Here is an 18199-nt window from a genome sequence, read left to right on the forward strand (position 1 = left end):
ATGCACACGTGGATCTGCAAAAGGCTTGATGAATAAGATGAAAAGATACAGAGATGAAGTAGGGGCATTCCAAGCAGGAAGTGTAATGTCAGTAAAGGCCCTGAGGGAGGGAACACTTGATATGACACAGAAACATAGTCCAGTTTGGTTAAAGCATGTGGTATACAAGAACTTTAGAAGTGAGAGTTGTGTTCTGTGGGAATTGGGGAGTTATTGAAAGGGAGTGACTGAAATAGCCCTGTCGTATAGGAAGGTTCCATTTCTAGCAGTAGAGTAAATACATCTGGGGCCATGTTCAAGTGAAGACAGAGAGGGGAGTATTAGTTCATGGCTTAAGTCAGAAGTAGCTCACCCACCTGTGGTCAGCCAAATCCAGCTTCTCTATCTCGGGATGCTCTCACTTCTTTTTTTTAAGATTTTTAGAAATTTCATGTAATGTCTGAAACATTTATATTAACATTTTCCATACAAATAACCCAAAGAAAGTTTAGTATTAGTTGTTTTTTTTGTTTGTTTGTTTGTTTGTTTTTTTATACTGCAGGTTCTTATTAGTCATCAATTTTATACACATCAGTGTATACATGTCAATCCCAATCACCCAATTCAGCACACCACCATCCCACCCCACTATGGTTTTCCCCCCTTGGTGTCCATACGTTTGTTCTCTACATCTGTGTCTCAACTTCTGCCCTGCAGACTGGTTCATCTGTACCATTTTTCTAGGTTCCACATACATGCGTTAATATACAATATTTGTTTTCTCTTTCTGACTTATTTCACTCTGTATGACAGTCTTTAGATCCATCCACGTCTCAACAAATGACTCAATTTCGTTCCTTTTTATGGCTGAGTAATATTCCATTGTATATATGTGCCACATCTTCTTTATCCATTCATCTGTTGATGGGCATTTAGGTTGCTTCCATGACCTGGCTATTGTAAATAGTGCTGCAATGAACATTGGGGTGCATGTGTCTTTTTGAATTATGGTTTTCTCTGGGTATATGCCCAGTAGTGAGATTGCTGGATCATACGGCAATTCTATTTTTAGTTTTTTAAGGAACCTCCATACTGTTCTCCATACTGGCTGTATCAATTTACATCCCCACCAACAGTGCAAGAGGGTTCCCTTTTCTCCACACTCTCTCCAGCATTTGTTGTTTGTAGATTTTCTGATGATGCCCGTTCTAACTGGTGTGAGGTGATACCTCATTGTAGTTTTGATTTGCATTTCTCTAATAATTAGAGATGTTGAGCAGCTTTTCATGTGCTTCTTGGCCAACTGTATGTCTTCTTTGGAGAAATGTCTATTTAGGTCTTCTGCCCATTTTTGGATTGGGTTGTTTCTTTCTTTAATATTGAGCTGCATGAGCTGTTTATATATTTTGGAGATTAATCCTTTGTCCGTTAATTTGTTTGCAAATATTTTCTCCCATTCTGAGGGTTGTCTTTTCGTCTTGTTTATGGTTTCCTTTGCTGTGCAAAAGCTTTGAAGTTTCATTTGGTGCCATTTGTTTATTTTTGTTTTTATTTCCATTACTCTAGGAGGTGAATCAAAAAAGATCTTACTGTGATTTATGTCAAAGAGTGTTCTTCCTATGTTTTCCTCTAAGAGTTTTATAGTGTCCGGTCTTACATTTAGGTCTTGAATCCATTTTGAGTTTATTTTTGTGTATGGTGTTAGGGAGTGTTCTAATTTCATTCTTTTACATGTAGCTGTCCAGTTTTCCCAGCACCACTTATTGAAGAGACCGTCTTTTCTCCATTGTATATCTTTGCCTCCTTTGTCATAGATTAGTTGACCATAGGTGCGTGGGTTTATCTCTGGGCTTTCTATCTTGTTCCATTGATCTATGTTTCTGTTTTTGTGCCAGTACCATATTGTCTTGATTACTATAGCTTTGTAGTATAGTCTGAAGTCAGGGAGTCTGATTCCTCCAGCTCCGTTTTTTTCCCTCAAGACTGCTTTGGCTATTCGGGGTCTTTTGTGCCTCCATACAAATTTTAAGATGATTTGTTCTAGTTCCGTAAAAAATGACATTGGTAATTTGATAGGGATTGCACTGAATCTGTAGATTGCTTTGGGTAGTATAGTCATTTTCACAATATTGATTCTTCCAATCCAAGAACATGGTATATCTCTCCATCCGTTGGTATCATCTTTAATTTCTTTCATCAGTGTCTTATAGTTTTCTGCATACAGGTCTTTTGTCTCCCTAGGTAGGTTTATTCCTAGGTATTTTATTCTTTTTGTTGCAATGGTAAATGGGAGTGTTTCCATAATTTCTCTTTCAGATTTTTCATCATTAGTGTATAGGGATGCAAGAGATTTCTGTGCATTAATTTTGTATCCTGCAACTTTACCAAATTCATTGATTAGCTCTAGTGGTTTTCTGGTGGCATTTTTAGGATTCTCTATGTATAGTATCATGTCATCTGCAAACAGTGACAGTTTTGCTTCTTCTTTTCCAATTTGTGTTCCTTTTATTTCTTATTCTTCTCTGATTGCCATGGCTAGGACTTCCAAAACTATGTTGAATAATAGTGGTGAGAGTGGACATCCTTGTCTCGTTCCTGATCTTAGAGGAAATGCTTTCAGTTTTTCACCATTGAAAATAATGTTTGCTGTGGGTTTGTCATATATGGCCTTTATTATGTTGAGGTAGCTTCCCTCTATGCCCACTTTCTGCAGAGTTTTTATCATAAATGGGTGTTGAATTTTGTCAAAAGCTTTTTCTGCATCTATTGAAATGATCATATGGTTTCCCTTCTTCAATTTGTTAATATGGTGTATCACACTGATTGATTTGTGTATATTGAAGAATCCTTGCATCCCTGGGATAAATCCCACTTGATCGTGGTGTATGATTCTTTTAATGTGTTGTTGGATTCTGTTTGCTAGTATTTTGTTGAGGATTTTTGCATCTATATTCATCAGTGATACTGGTCTGTAATTTTCTTTTTTTGTAGTATCTTTGTCTGGTTTTGGTATCAAGGTGATGGTGGCCTCATAGAATGAGTTTGGGAGTGTTCCTTCCTCTGCAATTTTTTGGAAGGGTTTGAGAAGGATGGGTGTTAGCTCTTCTCTAAATGTTTGATAGAATTCCCCTGTGAAGCCATCTGGTCCTGGACTTTTGTTTGTTGGAAGATTTTTAATCACAGTTTCAATTTCATTACTTGTGACTTTTCTGTTCATATTTTCTGTTTCTTCCTGGTTCAGTCTTGTAAGGTTATACCTTTCTAAGAATTAGTCCATTTCTTCCAGGTTGTCCATTTTATTGGCATAGAGTTGCTTGTAGTAGTCTCTTAGGAAGCTTTGTATTTCTGTGGTGTCTATTGTAACTTGTCCTTTTTCATTTCTAATTTTATTGATTTGAGTCCTCTCCCTCTTTTTCTTGATGAGTCTGGCTAATGGTTTATCAATTTTGTTTATCTTCTCAAAGAACCAGCTTTTAGTTTTATTGATCTTTGCTATTGTTTTCTTTGTTTCTATTTCATTTATTTCTGCTCTGATCTTTATGATTTCTTTCCTTCTGCTAACTTGGGGTTTTGTTTGTTCTTCTTTCTCTAGTTCCTTTAGGTGTAAGGTTAGATTGTTTGCTTGAGATTTTTCTTGTTTCTTAAGGTAGGCTTGTATAACTATAAACTTCCCTCTTAGAACTGCTTTTGCTGCATCCCATAGGTTTTGGGTCGTCGTGTTTTCATTGTCATTTGTCTCTAGGTATTTTTTTATTTCCTCTTTGATTTCTTCAGTGATCTCTTGGTTGTTTACTAACGTATTGTTTAGCCTCCATGTGTTTGTGTTTTTTACGTTTTTTTCCCTGTAATTCATTTCTAATCTCATAGCATTGTGGTCAGAAAAGATGCTTGATATGATTTCAATTTTCTTAAATTTACTGAGGCTTGATTTGTGACCCAAGATGTGATCTATCCTGGAGAATGTTCCGTGTGCACTTGAGAAGAAAGTGTAATCTGCTGTTTTTGGATGGAATGTCCTATAAATATCAATCAAATCTATCTGGTCTACTGTGTCATTTAACGCTTGTGTTTCCTTATTAATTTTCTGTTTGGATGATCTGTCCATTGGTGTAAGTAAGATGTTAAAGTCCCCCACTATTACTGTGTTACTGTCGATTTTCTCTTTCATAGCTGTTAGCAGTTGCCTTATGTATTGAGGTGCTCCTATGTTGAGTGCATATATATTTATAATTGTTATATTTTTTTCTTGGATTGATCCCTTGATCATTATGTAGTGTCCTTCCTTGTCTCTTGTAACATTCTTTATTTTAAAGTCTATTTTATCTGATATGAGTATAGCTACTCCAGCTTTCTTTTGATTTCCATTTGCATGGAATATCTTTTTCCATCCCCTCACTTTCAGACTGTATGTGTCCCTAGGTCTGAAGTGGGTCTCTTGTAGACAGCATATATATGGGTCTTGTTTTTGTATCCATTCAGCAAGCCTGTGTCTTTTGGTTGGAGCATTTAATCCATTCACGTTTAAGGTAATTATCGAAATGTATGTTCCTATGACCATTTTCTTAATTGTTTTGGGTTTGTTTTTGTAGATCCGTTTTTTCTCTTGTGTTTCTCACTTAGAGAAGTTCCTTTAGCATTTGTTGTAGAGCTGGTTTGGTGGTGCTGAATTCCCTTAGCTTTTGCTTGTCTGTAAAGCTTTTGATTTCTCCATCGAATCTGAATGAGATCCTTGCCAGGTAGAGTAATCTTGGTTGTAAGTTCTTCCCTTTCATCAGTTTAAGTATATCATGCCACTCCCTTGTGGCTTGTAGAGTTTCTGCTGAAAAATCAGCTGTTAACATTATGGGAGTTCCCTTGTATGCTATTTGTCATTTTTCCCTTGCTGCTTTCAATAATTTTTCTTTGTCTTTAATTTTTGCCAATTTGATTACTATGTGTCTCGGCGTGTTTCTCCTTGGGTTTATCCTGTATGGGACTCGCTGCGCTTCCTGGACTTGGGTGGCTATTTCCTTTCCCATGTTAGGGAAGTTTTTGACTATAATCTCTTCAAATATTTTCTCTGGTCCTTTCTCTCTGTTTTCTCCTTCTGGGACCCCTGTAATGCGAATGTTGTTGCGTTTAATGTTGTCCCAGAAGTCTCTTAGGCTGTCTTCATTTCTTTTCATTCTTTTCTCTTTATTCTGTTCTGCAGCGGTGAATTCCACCATTCTGTCTTTTTTTCTTTTTAATAAATTTATTTATTTATTTATTTATTTATTTATTTATTTATTTATGGCTGTGTTGGGTCTTCGTTTCTGTGCGAGGGCTTTCTCCAGTTGCGGCGAGCGAGGGCCAGTCTTCATCGCGGTGCGCGGGCCTCTCACTGTTGCGGCCTCTCTTGTTACAGAGCACAGACTCCAGACGCGCAGGCTCAGTAGTTGTGGCTCACGGGCTTAGTTGCTCTGCGGCATGTGGGATCTTCCCAGACCAGGGCTCGAACCCGTGTCCCCTGCATTGGCAGGCAGATTCTTAACCACTGCGCCACCAGGGAAGCCCCCACTGTTCTGTCTTCCAGGTCACTTATCCGTTCTTCTGCCTCAGTTATTCTGCTATTGATTCCTTCTAGTGTAGTTTTCATTTCAGTTATTGCATTGTTCATCTCTGTTTGTTTGTTCTTTAATTCTTCTAGGTCTTTGTTAAACATTTCTTGCATCTTCTCGATCCTTGCCTCCTTTCTTTTTCTGAGGTCCTGGATCATCTTCACTATCATTATTCTGAATTCTTTTTCTGGGAGGTTGCCTATCTCCACTTCATTTAGTTGTTTTTCTGCTGTTTTATCTTGTTCCTTCATCTGGTATATAGCCTTCTGCCTTTTCATCTTGTCTATCTTTCTGTGAATGTGGTTTTTGTTCCACAGGCTGCAGGAATGTAGTTCTTCTTGCTTCTGCTGTCTGCCCTCTGGTGGATGAGGCTATCTAAGAGGCTTGTGTAAGTTTCCTGATGGGAGGGGCTCGTGGTGGGTAGAGCTGACTGTTGCTCTGGTGGGCAGAGCTCAGTAAAACTTTAATCCACTTGACTGTTGATTGGTGGGGCTGGGTTCCCTCCCTGTTGGTTGTTTTGCCTGAGGCAACCCAACACTGGAGCCTACCTGGGCTCTTTGGTGGGGCTAATGACAGACTCTGGGAGGGCTCACGCCAAGGAGTACTTCCCAGAACTTCTGCTGCCAATGTCCTTGTCCCCACGGTGAGCCACAGCCACACAGCCACCCCCCGCCTCTGCAGGAAACCCTCCAACACTAGCACGTAGGTCTGGTTCAGTCTCCCCTGGGGTCACTGCTCCTTCCCCTGGGTCCCGATGTGCACACTACTTTGTGTGTGCCCTCCAAGAGTGGAGTCTCTGTTTCCTCCAGTCCTGTCAAAGCCCTGCAATCAATTCCCACTAGGCTTCAAAGTCCGATTCTCTAGGAATTCCTCCTCCCATTGCTGGACCCACAGGTTGGGAATCCTGACGTGGGGCTCACAACCTTCACTCCAGTGGGTGGACTTCTGTGGTATAAGTGTTCTCTAGTCTGTGAGTCACCCACCCAGCAGTTACGGGATTTGATTTTACTGTGATTGCGCCCCTCCTACCATCTCACTGTGGCTTCTCCTGTGTCTTTGGATGTGGGGTATCTTTTTTGGTGAGTTACAGTGTCTTCCTGTCAATGATTGTCCAGCAGCTAGTTGTGATTCTGGTGTTCTCGCAAGAGGGAGTGAGAGCACGTCCTTCTACTCCACCATCTTGGTTCTGTCTCGATACTTACATTATTTTAACGGATATATTTAAAGCTTTGAGTCAGGGCATTTATATAACATAACCATTAAAATCATGTAAGATACAATTTGCTGAAAATAAGTTATTTGGCCAGTAAAGGGTTAGTTATTAAGGTATCTAAGTCGGGATGAAGAAAGTAGAAAATATACTGGAGAATTATATAAAACCAGAACCAAAGAGTGATTAAATAATCACTAAAGTAGCCAAAACTTGAAATCCATTGATTTTACAGTTAGCAGCAGATAAAGGAAGCAAGCCTTTCTGCGGTCCTGGCTTGGACAGGCACATCATGATTGTCCTGGTAATCGGTTCCCTGGCTTACAAATTCTGCACAGGTGACTTGCTTTATACATTGCATTTCTATTTAATCAGACATGCCTACCTTTGTTTCATTTTCTGTGAAATAGGAAATCAAGGAGAAACTGGATTCCAGTCACAAGCGAGATATAGAGGGCATGGGAGTCCCAGAAATCAAGTACGGAGACTCTGTCTGCTTTGTCCAACATATAGCCAGTGGTCTGTGGGTGACCTACAAAGCACAAGATGCCAAGACATCCCGCCTGGGGCCTCTGAAAAGAAAGGTGAGGGGTTAGAAAGGCTGGAAGCAACTAGGCAAGAGAAGTGATTGTGAGAATCAGGTGAATATAATGTATGTTTACTTCTTACTGTTCTTACTATTCTGAAGAGTTATTTCTGTGACAGATTGTGTAGCCTAATGTGGTTACTCTGACCTCATATTCAGTGGGGGAAGAAAAGAGCTACATAGATGACAAATCTGTGAAGAGAGGGTAGAATATATTCCATGTGCTCTAAAACCTGAACTAAATGACTTTTGGTGGTATGCTGTTTTGGGATTATCCACATCATTGCTCCTTTCATTTAAGTGGATAATTGAGTTATTGTGCAGTTTTCATAATATACAGACTAAATAGAATCTCTACAACGAAAAACGCAGATTGCATGATAACAAGCGCACGGGAACCAACGTGCAGAAAGATGAGATACCGTGGAATGATACTGTATTCACAGAGAATGAATCCAAATCTGAGTGGTCTGTCACAGCCTGCTACAGTGGGAAATCTGGCTTGGATACACACAACATCTTTTTTCCAGAAAGTCAATTGCCATAATAGGGTTTCTTTTGATAGGAACCAGAAAATAGATGCTCCAGGCATGATACTTTTTTTTTTTTTTTTTTTTTGAAAACCGTTAACCTAACATGGGTTTGGGTAGTCAAGGAGTCCCATAATTAGGTTCTAGGAAGCACTGTACACTATGTTTTGTATATGTCAGCCTAATGTGGAGGTGATGAACAGTTTCCCAGAATGCTGGTTATTGTAAGAAAGGAGGTTGGGAGGAAACCATAAGGTAATAAATAGCTTATTTTTGTATAAAGTAAAGCATACCAGGAAAATATCCAGAAAGGGAAAATAAAATTACAAAGAGGAGATAGAAAAAAGAATAAGTAAGAGGCCACAAAGACTAGCTTGTATGAACCCAGCCCTTCCTCTGCCAACAATTATAAAGGCTGGATTAAACCCAGAAACAAACCATTTGAAGGCTTCCAGAAGCAAGGCACCCAGGACATGGGTACTAAAGATCCCAAATAGAATGTAAGTGCATTAAGGTGAGTTCCTCCTTTATCACCACTTTCCCCTCAGCATTTTGCTGAGTTGCAGCACAAGGAGTGGGGTCTTCTGTTAGTTTCACTGGGCTGGGGAGACATGTTTGTGATAAGGTCAGCCGAGGTTTCTGGGACTTGAGGGGCCACATTCCCCAGTGGAGGAAACTATAGAAACATGAACCTGAAATTCTATATGCAGTTTCCCCTAGCATCTTAAGCTGACTGTGGATAGAGTATGAAGCTAAGATAGTGAACAGAAAGTGCCAGCTATGGTGGAGAAGAGCAAAGCAGAGATGTGGACAGTATGACAGTACTAGGAGACAGAGGTGGGGAATCAAAGTCCCTCAAGCTGGAATTGCCCCTGGAAACACAGTAGGTTTTCACCTGAAAATCAAAACGGCTCTAACCCAGGAGTAAGGGCTACACCCTGGAAATAAGGGCAAATTGAAAATCGATGCCAAAGGCCCATCATCTACCCTAACAGCCAGTGAGAAGAAAATTAAATCCTCTAAAGAGTATGATAATATCATCTAGAGTTTCCACAATTTTTCATACCTACTAAGATAAGAATGACATTTAAGAAAGTAGAATTTGTGGATCTTGGCTGTAATTCTGTGTGGGTGGGGACACAGTCGAAGGACCCTGTCAGCTAGGAGAGATCCCAGTTTACGGTGTTGATTTACTGTGCCTACCCCTGACTTTTTCTTCTGGCCATAGTCCAGAGGTCCATTTAATTGCTGGAATGTGCATGTGAATTTGGGAGATGCTTCCAGAAACTCTCTCTAAATGGTGCCATAATGCTCAGCCCTTGATAGGGCTGCCCAGCTCCATTTCGTGAGGAGCCAGTTAAGTTCCCCTCTATAAATACAAAGAATGTCCAATCTGTGTTAAGCATTTTATGAAACAAAATGGGAATTTAGAAAAACCAATGGGAAACAGACACAGTGAAAAACCTGACGAATGATACTTCACCTTAAAGGAAGTACCTTCTTTCCATCTTGGGCTTCTGCTCTCTTCTCTTGGGTTATGGAATTCCTTGGAGAGAAAAAGGACCTTAGGACCTGAGCTGCAGTGATCAACAGGATACATAATAACAACATTGTAACAGCTGCATTCCCCCATTTCTCATTACTTTCTTGTTTGGTTGGCTGGTTTGAATGTGTTATCTGAACAAGCAAAACCTAAGGTCTTTAGGGACTGACCCAAAAGCTGGGACTGAGGCCAGAGTAAACCTAGTGAGATGTATTGCCAAATCTAAATGCAACATTGGTAAGCAGTTGCTGGGAAGTTCGGACAAAGTAATGTTTTGAAAGAGTTGGTGAAGCCAATAGTAAGGGCATCCTTTGCTAATGCTTAAGCTACAGTATATAGATGGCATGCAAGGTCTTTTTTCGAAAATGAACATAAACTTGTACAAGCCAGCATTCTGCTTCCTGTGTGAATTCATTAAATCAGGATATGCTTTCAGAAGAACATAAAATAAGGAAGAGATTTTCACATGGAAAGGAAAATAAGTTGTTTCTTTGTGCTAAAACTGAGATACCAAAAATCCTTATTCTAAGGATATTTTTTGGAGCCACATATTTAATTGTCATAGAGACTGACTGACCCCCATCCCCCTTCCCCAGGACATACAAATGGCCTCCCCTCACTTACTCACCATCCAGAGGAAACCATGCCAGGAACTTGAATCAGGATTTGACCCTGACTTGAACCAGAGTCAAACCATCCCAGTTAATAACAGTATATATTTGGCCCTTCTAGAGAAAAAAACAGCTGACCTCCACGCCAAAAGATGCTAGCCCCACCCAAAAATTCTATCGTGATGTCACTGGTGAGCAATAAGTATATTAGCTTCCAGACAACTGATCTGAGATCAGTAATATATTTCCCCTTAAACAAATATGCATCGAGTACCTTTTATATTCTAGGAAATATGCTAAATGACTTACATGTAAATCATCTAATCCTCTAAATAACCCTCTAAGTCCACCTGCAGATGGTGAAGTCAGCAGAGATTTGCCCAAGGTCACACAGCTGGGATGTGGCCTAGCAGGATTAGAACTCAGGTCAGCTGATACCCAAGCCCAGGATTTCAAACCCCCTCTCTAGCCTCCATGAGAAGCAAACTACCATCTCGAGCTGCTTCCCCAGTTCTACAGTCAGCTAACTCAGTGTAGCTGTCATTCAGGAGAGAAAGCCATGCCTGATCCCAGTAGAGGGTTTTAGAGGGTTTTATTTTAACTTGTCTTTCTTCTTCCTTGGTTTATCTCTGCAGGAAAAGGCCTGAACAAAGTGATTTTTCTCATCTCCAAGGATAAGGTTTTGAGTTCATTTTAAGAGAGAAATCTATCATAAAATATGTTTTCACCCTTTCAAATGGGCCATCTAGGCCCAAGGAATTTATTGTAACTCGCATCACAGTGGCACATAAAGTTTCATTTTCATCAAAGCACCGTGTCTCAGGAATGAGTCATACGTCAGCAATAGGGAGTATGGGGAAAATAACTTTTTTAATGTCCCACTTTCAAAATGGGCCCGGGGGGAACTTGGCTGGGGAGAAGGAGTACAAGGGATGAGGGAAATACTGCCAGAAACATTGACTCTCCAGCTGTGTAACCTGGACCTGGTGTCCTTGGCTCTGGGGTAGGTCATACTCCATCAGGAAGGCCACATGGATGACGGGTTAACACTACAGAGATGCCAGCATGAGGAGTCCCAGGCTGCCCGGATCATCCGGAACACGACCGCTTTATTCAGCCAGTTTGTAAGGTAGGTGAGCTCCTTCCCTTTCTCTGCTCGTCAGTTTCTATTTTGTGGCCATCCAATCCCACCAACCACCCCCTTTTAATACTATGAATTTTCAGGAAATAAGTGTGCACCAGCAAAGAGTTTTGCGAGAAAGAGCTTGGGATTGAAACTTATTTCCCAGTAGGTAAGCTCCTCCCAGCTTCACTCTTGGCCCAACAGATGCCCAAGCCGCATTAGTTATTCAGGTTGGTGTCACAAACACCCAAGGTCTTCTCGTGAAAATTAAGTGGAGAGAGCTGGAGTGCTTTAAGTCCCATTTGTATTAGCGCGCGAAGAGGGGAGGAGAGAGGAGTAATGGATCCACACCCTCTGTGCTATTTAGAAAGGCTTTCTACATCATTCAGAATTGTTGCTGTGGTTTGGTTCCAAGGAGATTTGCATGGAAGGCTTGGGTTACCCACCTATGGCTGGGACTTAAATGGAGAAAGTAACTTAACCTGCTTGGATCATAATTCCTCCAGCCTCAACAGTGCTGCCCAAACAGAACTCTGTGGATTGTGTTCACCAATTACCACGAAGAATGGATTCTGTTGTAAACAGTGCAGTGTTGCAAGCCATCCTTCTCTCATAGGAAAATCTCTAAAGCCTAGAGGGTTTCAATTGCGTGTGTGAATTTGCATGAAGTGAGAAAAAATTTTTATACCTTTATTTTCCTTCCTGTGGAATCACTGTGATCCAAGGGATGTGTGTTAGTTAGGATACAGGCTAAGCTGCCATTGTGGTTCAGAATAAACTTTTATTTCTTTTTCAAGTAATAGTAGTATAGGGGAGGCAAGTGGTTTGGGGAAAACAGACCATGCTGCTACTGGGGCTCAGTTTTCTTCTGTCTTGCTGCTTTGAGATCTCCTACAGGTTCTTAAAGTATGTCCCTGGACCAGCCCGGCAGCATCACCTGGGAACTTGTTAAAAATACAAATTCTTGGGTTTTATCCCCGACAGACCTACTGAATCAGACATCTAGGAGTGGTACCTCAGAAAAACTGAGTTTTAATGGGCCCTCCAGTTGATGCTGATGCTTGCTAAGTTTACAAACCACTGCCCTGGAGTAAAGGTCTTAACCTTGGCCAGATATTAGATTCACCTGGGAAGCTTTTAACACCCTGATGCCCAGGTGGCATCTCCAAACAATTGCATCAGAGTCTCTGGGGTGGGATCCAAACACCAGCTTTTTATTAGCGCTCCCCAGATAATTCTTATATTCAGCCACAGTTGAGAACCAACTGTGCTGGTATGTATTCTTCATCCATGTGATTAAAAATAGCTTACTAGTACCATGTCTAAGGTCCGTCCTGAAAAGATGGGAAGAGAGAGGAAGTAGAGCGCAAGCCATTTCTTTTTTTAAAAGATACAACCCAAAATTAGATCACCTTATCTTGCGTTCTATTGGCTAACAGTAGTAACACGGCCACATCTAGCTGAAGGAAGGCTGAGAAATATCACCTCTGGTTGGTTGGCTATGTACAACTCAGGGGTCCTGATACTAAATTGAAGGAAGGCAAGTAGACAATAGGGGTATTCCTGCTACAGGATGGGACTGAGACCTGCAAGTCTATGATCTTTTGTCTGCTTTTGGCTCTGCCACTGGTTTTCTGTGAACCTTGAGCAAAATATTTCCTCCTTTTTATTCTGCATTACATCCAGACTGTTCTCCTTCTTCAAAGAAAGAGCCTAAGAATGAATGGCTTGGTATGGGCAGAAAAAATTAGCTACATGTACACATGAAGGTTTCATATAGTCTGGGCTATGACCACAACCATCACCATAGGGAGTGGATGGTTTTATTAGTCTGGCCCTCAATTCTCTCAGCCTCTGCCCTTATATCTTTCTTAAGTCAGGGGCCCCTACCTCACACATATACAAAAATTAATTCAAAATATATTAAAGACCTAATTGTAAGACCTTAAACTATAAAACCTGGAGGAGAAAACATAGGCTTAAATCAGCATGACCTTGAATTAGGCAATGGTTTCTTCAATATGGTACCAAAAACAAAACCTACAGAAGAAAACGTAGATAGATTGGACTTTATCAAAATTAAAAGCTTTTTTGCTGTGAAGGGCACCATTAAGAAAGTGAAAAAACAACCCATGATATGGCAGAGAATATTTGTGAATCATAGATCTGATAAGGGATTTGTATCTAGAATAAAGAATACTCACAACTCAGCATTAAGAAGACAAATGGAACCAATTTAAAAATGGGTGAAGGATAGACATTTCTCCAAAGAAGATATATAAATGGCCAATAGGCACATGAGAAGATGTTCAATACCATCAGCTATCAGAAAAATGCAAATCAGAACCATGGTGATATAACACTTTATTCTCACTAGGATGGCTATAATCAAAAAGACTGTCAATTAGAAGTGTGGGATAGGATGTGGAGAAATTGGAACCTTCATACACTGCTGGTGGGAATGTAAAATGTTGCAGCCACTTTGGAATACAGCCCGGGAATTCCTCAAAATGTTAAACATAGAGTTACCGTGTGACTCAAAAATTTCATTCCTAGGTATACGCCCAAGAGATATGAAACATACGCACACACAAAAACTTGTACACAAATGTTCAAAGCAGCATTACTCATAATAGCCCCAAAGTGGAAACAACCTAAACATCTATCAGGTGATGAATGAATAAATAAAAGGTGCTATATCCACACAATGGAATATTATATGTCCATAAAAAGGAATGAAGTACTGATATACACTACAACATAAATGAACCTTAAAAACATTATGCTCAGTGAAAGAAGCCAGTCACAAAAGAACACATATTGTATTATTGCATTTATATGAAATATCCAGAAGAGGCAAATCTGTAGAGACAGAAAATAGATTTGTGGTTGCCTAGGGCTGGGGTGGCAGCAGGTGAAAAGAGGAATGACTACTAATGGGTGTGGGATTTGGGGGAAAGCTGAGGAAAAATTCTACAGTTGATTTAGAATAAAGTTGCACAACTCTGTAAATATACTAAAAACCATTAAACCATTAAATTGTACCCTTTAAATAGATGACTGTATGATATGTGAATTATATTTCAATAAAGCCGTTATTTTCAAAAATTCAGTGCAAGTTACATGCCAAACAATGGGAAAATTATTTTTAAACAGCTTTATTGGGTTATAATTCACATATCATAAAATTCATCCTTTTAAGTGTACAACTCAATGAATTTTAATAAATTTACGGAGCCGTACAGCCATTGCCACAATTCAGTTTTAGAACATTTTCATCACCCCAAAAGGCTTCTTATGCCCGTTGCAATTTATACTAGTTGCCACCCCCAGCCTTAGGCAACCAATCATCTATTTCTCTCACATTTTAATGCATTAAATTGATGAGTCACACAATATATGATCTTTTGAATCTGGCCTTTTCATTTGGCATTACATTTCTGAGGTTCATCCCTGTTGCAGTACATAATGGTGTTCTGTTCCTTTCTATTGCTGAAGAGTATTTCTGTGTATGTGTTTTATATATATACACATATATATATATAAATCATACACACATATGTACACATAAAGGTATATACGTATATATATACATGAACGTGTGTGTGTGTGTGTATACATATATATATATAGAGAGAGAGAGATACACACATACAGGTATACTCATGTCACATGCTAAAACATGTATATGATAATACAACACTGTCTTCCTTAATGTAGCTTTATAGTAAGTATTAAAATCAGGTAGAGTGAGTCCTCCTACAATTTTGTACTTTTTCTCAAAATTATTTTGCCTCTTCTAGGTCCTTTGCATTCCCATAGAAATTTTAGGGTGAATTTGTCAATTTCTGTAAGAAAGTCTGCTAGGATTTTGATAGATATTGCATTGGATCTATAGGTCAGTTTCAGGAAATTTTTGTCTTAATAATGAATCTTTCAATCCATAAACATAGAATGTCTGTCCATTTATTTATTCTTCTTGGATTCCTTTCAGCAAGATATTACAGTTTTCAGTGTATAAATCTTTCACTTCTTTTGTAAAATTTATTCCTAAGTCTTTATTTTTGACGCAACTACAAATGGAAATGTTTTCTTAATTTCATTTCAGATTGTCCACTGCTGGTGTCTATAAATACTGCTGTATAGATCAATCATGTATCCTATGACTTAGATGAAATTTTTTAATCTACCGGGGGTAATTTTTGGTGTGGATTCTTTAGAATTTTCTACATACAGGATCATGTCATCTGGGAATAAAAAGTTTTTTTTTTTCCTTTCCAATAAGAATGCCCTTTATTTCTATTTCTATTTTATTTTATTTTGCATGATTGCGCTGGATGGAAGATCCACTGCAATGTGGAATAAAGTAGAGAGAACAGACATCCTTGTCTTGTTCCTGAACTAGTGGGAAAACATTTGGTCCTGGACCATTAAGTATCATGTTAACTACAGGGTTTTTGTAGATGCCCTTTATCAGGTTGAGGAAGTTCTCCTCTGTTCCTAGTTTGCTAAGAGCTTTTTATCTTGAATGAGTGTTAGATTTTGTCAAATTCTTTTTGTCTATTGAGATAATGATGTGGTCTCATCCTTTATTTATATAGCTTATTACATTACCTGCTTGAAAATGTAATTGAAGTCTATTATTGTTGAATTGTCTGTTTCTCCCTCAATTCTGTGAATTTTTGCTTCACACATTTTGGTCTCTGTTGTTGGGTGCTTTATGTTTATAATAGGTATATCTTCCCCCAAAATTGACTCTTATAATTATAAAACATCTCCCTTTTTTTTCTTTTTTTTTTTTTTTTTAGTTTTCCCCAAGTGTTTCTCTTCTTTGAAATTGAAGTATAGTTGGTTTACAATATTATATTAGTTTCAGGTGTACAGCATAGTGATTCAGTATTTTTGCAGATTACGCTTCATTATAAGTTATCACAAGATAATGGCTATATTTCCCTGTGCTATACAATATATCCTTCTTGCTTAGGTATTTTATACATAATAGTTTGTCTGTTAATCCCATACCCCTATTTTGTTCCTCCCCACTTCCCTCTCCCCTTGGTTAACCACAAGTTTGTTTTCTGTATCTGTGAGTCTGTTTTGCATATACATTCATTTGTATTATCTTTTAGATTCCATATATAAGTGATATCATACAATATTTGTCTTTCTCTCTCTGACTTGTTTCACTCAGCATAATATTCTCTAGGTCCATCCACATTGGTGTAAATGGCAGAAGTTCATTCTTTTTTATGCCTGAGTCCCTGGGCTTTCCAACCCTCTGTGTAGCAATGTGCTGCCCCATCAAGCTACAGAAATGCCTACAAACCTCTTCTTTCATCCTCATTTCTTATCACATGAAGAAACAAACACTTTTCTCTTAACTGGCATGAGTATCTCCAGTAAATGCAAAATATTAAAAAAAAAAAAAAAAGAGAGGGAGAGAGAAAAACAAACTCTGCAACTAGACCAGAAATATTGAGGAAAATGAATTCATCTTTCACTGAATCTAGAATTGGGGAGTCATTTCTGATTGGGTTTTTGTTCCCAAACCTTCACCTCATATCCACATGGGATTATCTTCCTCACTGTCTCTGTGTCCAATAATGTCCCAGAGAGTCATTAATAACCACTTCCTGAGCACCTGCCATGGGCCAGAGGACACACTGCAGAGAAATACCTCCTGCCTGTAATTCACTCTTCTCTCACTGTGTGCACTTGGCATCTTTATACAAAAATGGAATTATCGTTACCTCATAACCTGAGTGTTTTCAGCCTTTGCTTTAGGCCTAGATCACAGTCTTTTCTTAGCATGTGTCCAGACTGATATATAAGCAAATCTGCTGTAAATGAAAGGACAGCTCATTAGAAATCGACCACCAAGGAAAAACCCTGATGTTATTTACACATGGTATCAGTTCCCATTCTGCTGGGGCCACAGATGCAGTTCCACGGGGGCTGGGTCCATTTCCCCCTTCCTCTTCTTAGCCTTGGCCTCTGAAAGGCTCACTGGTGTCCCCCTCTCAAGGAGATGGGAAAACGAAGGGTCATTTTGTCATCTGTGGAGGTCTGTGGTCTCTCTGTGTTGAAAGGATTTAATTATAAGATTTGTTTGGAAAATCATGACAGAGGGAGTCAGACGGACACACATACAGGATGGGAGGAACACAACAGAGAAAGTGAGGGAGATGGTGGAGTTGTTGAGACAGAGAGGAAGGATGTTGAGAGATGGGACACTGGGGGAGAGGCAGATAAACAGAGGCAGGGCACACAGAGGAAGGAGAGAGAGATACAGAGAGCAAGGGAGACATCAACAAATGGGGTGGGGAAGCACACACACAGAACACATGGGGTGCCTGCACACACACAAACATGAAGAGAAAAACACATGCAGAGGTATCACAAAGATGCATGGAGAGAGACAGAAGACAAAGATGTAGATGGGGGAAGAGACCTGCTGATGAAGCCCCTTCCAGCCAATGCTTAAGCTATTCCAAGGACGTGTGATAGTCTAAAAGAGCTACGGGTTAATAAGTTTATTATTTATAAACGTGTTTCCACTTAAAAAGGAAAAATGGTGGCAGACAGCCAAGGGTCATTTCCCTTCATTTATGAAGGGGCTTTAAAATTGAATCAGAAATTCTCTCCCGTTGCTCTGTTTGTCGGCAAACTACAATTTGTGTTCATCTGTACAGCGACTAGCCCGGGCAGCAGTCCGTGTGACCAGCATGGGGCAGGGAAGAGCCAGGACCTAGTGGACACTTGTCAGAGCCCTGCTGGGGACCCACTGCCTGAGCCGTGTCCATATTTGTGGTTTTAGTGGAAACAGTCGCACAGCAGCCCCTGTCAGCCTGCCGATAGAAGAGGTCCTGCAGACCTTACACGACTTGATCGCCTACTTCCAGCCCCCAGAGGAGGAGATGCAGCATGAAGACAAGCAGAACAAGCTCCGCTCACTCAAAAACAGACAGAATCTTTTCAAGGAAGAGGTAAGTCCAAAACATTAGAAACTGAGATTCTCTTTGTGTCCAGAGCTAAAGT

At 39.7% G+C, this 18199-nt stretch overlaps 1 protein-coding gene across 1 annotated transcript in view; it reads left to right on the forward strand.

The window, feature by feature from the left end:
• Positions 1-18199, forward strand: part of RYR3 (ryanodine receptor 3) — a 372240-nt gene that overhangs the window by 96396 nt on the left and 257645 nt on the right. The window contains exons 12-14 of the mRNA XM_061181456.1: positions 7179-7352; positions 11046-11167; positions 17979-18147. Of these exons, the coding sequence (XP_061037439.1) occupies positions 7179-7352; positions 11046-11167; positions 17979-18147 (465 nt within the window). The remainder of the gene's footprint in view (positions 1-7178; positions 7353-11045; positions 11168-17978; positions 18148-18199) is intronic.

Source organism: Eubalaena glacialis, chromosome 2, assembly GCF_028564815.1.
Source record: "Eubalaena glacialis isolate mEubGla1 chromosome 2, mEubGla1.1.hap2.+ XY, whole genome shotgun sequence".
NCBI classification, from domain to species: Eukaryota; Metazoa; Chordata; class Mammalia; order Artiodactyla; family Balaenidae; genus Eubalaena; species Eubalaena glacialis.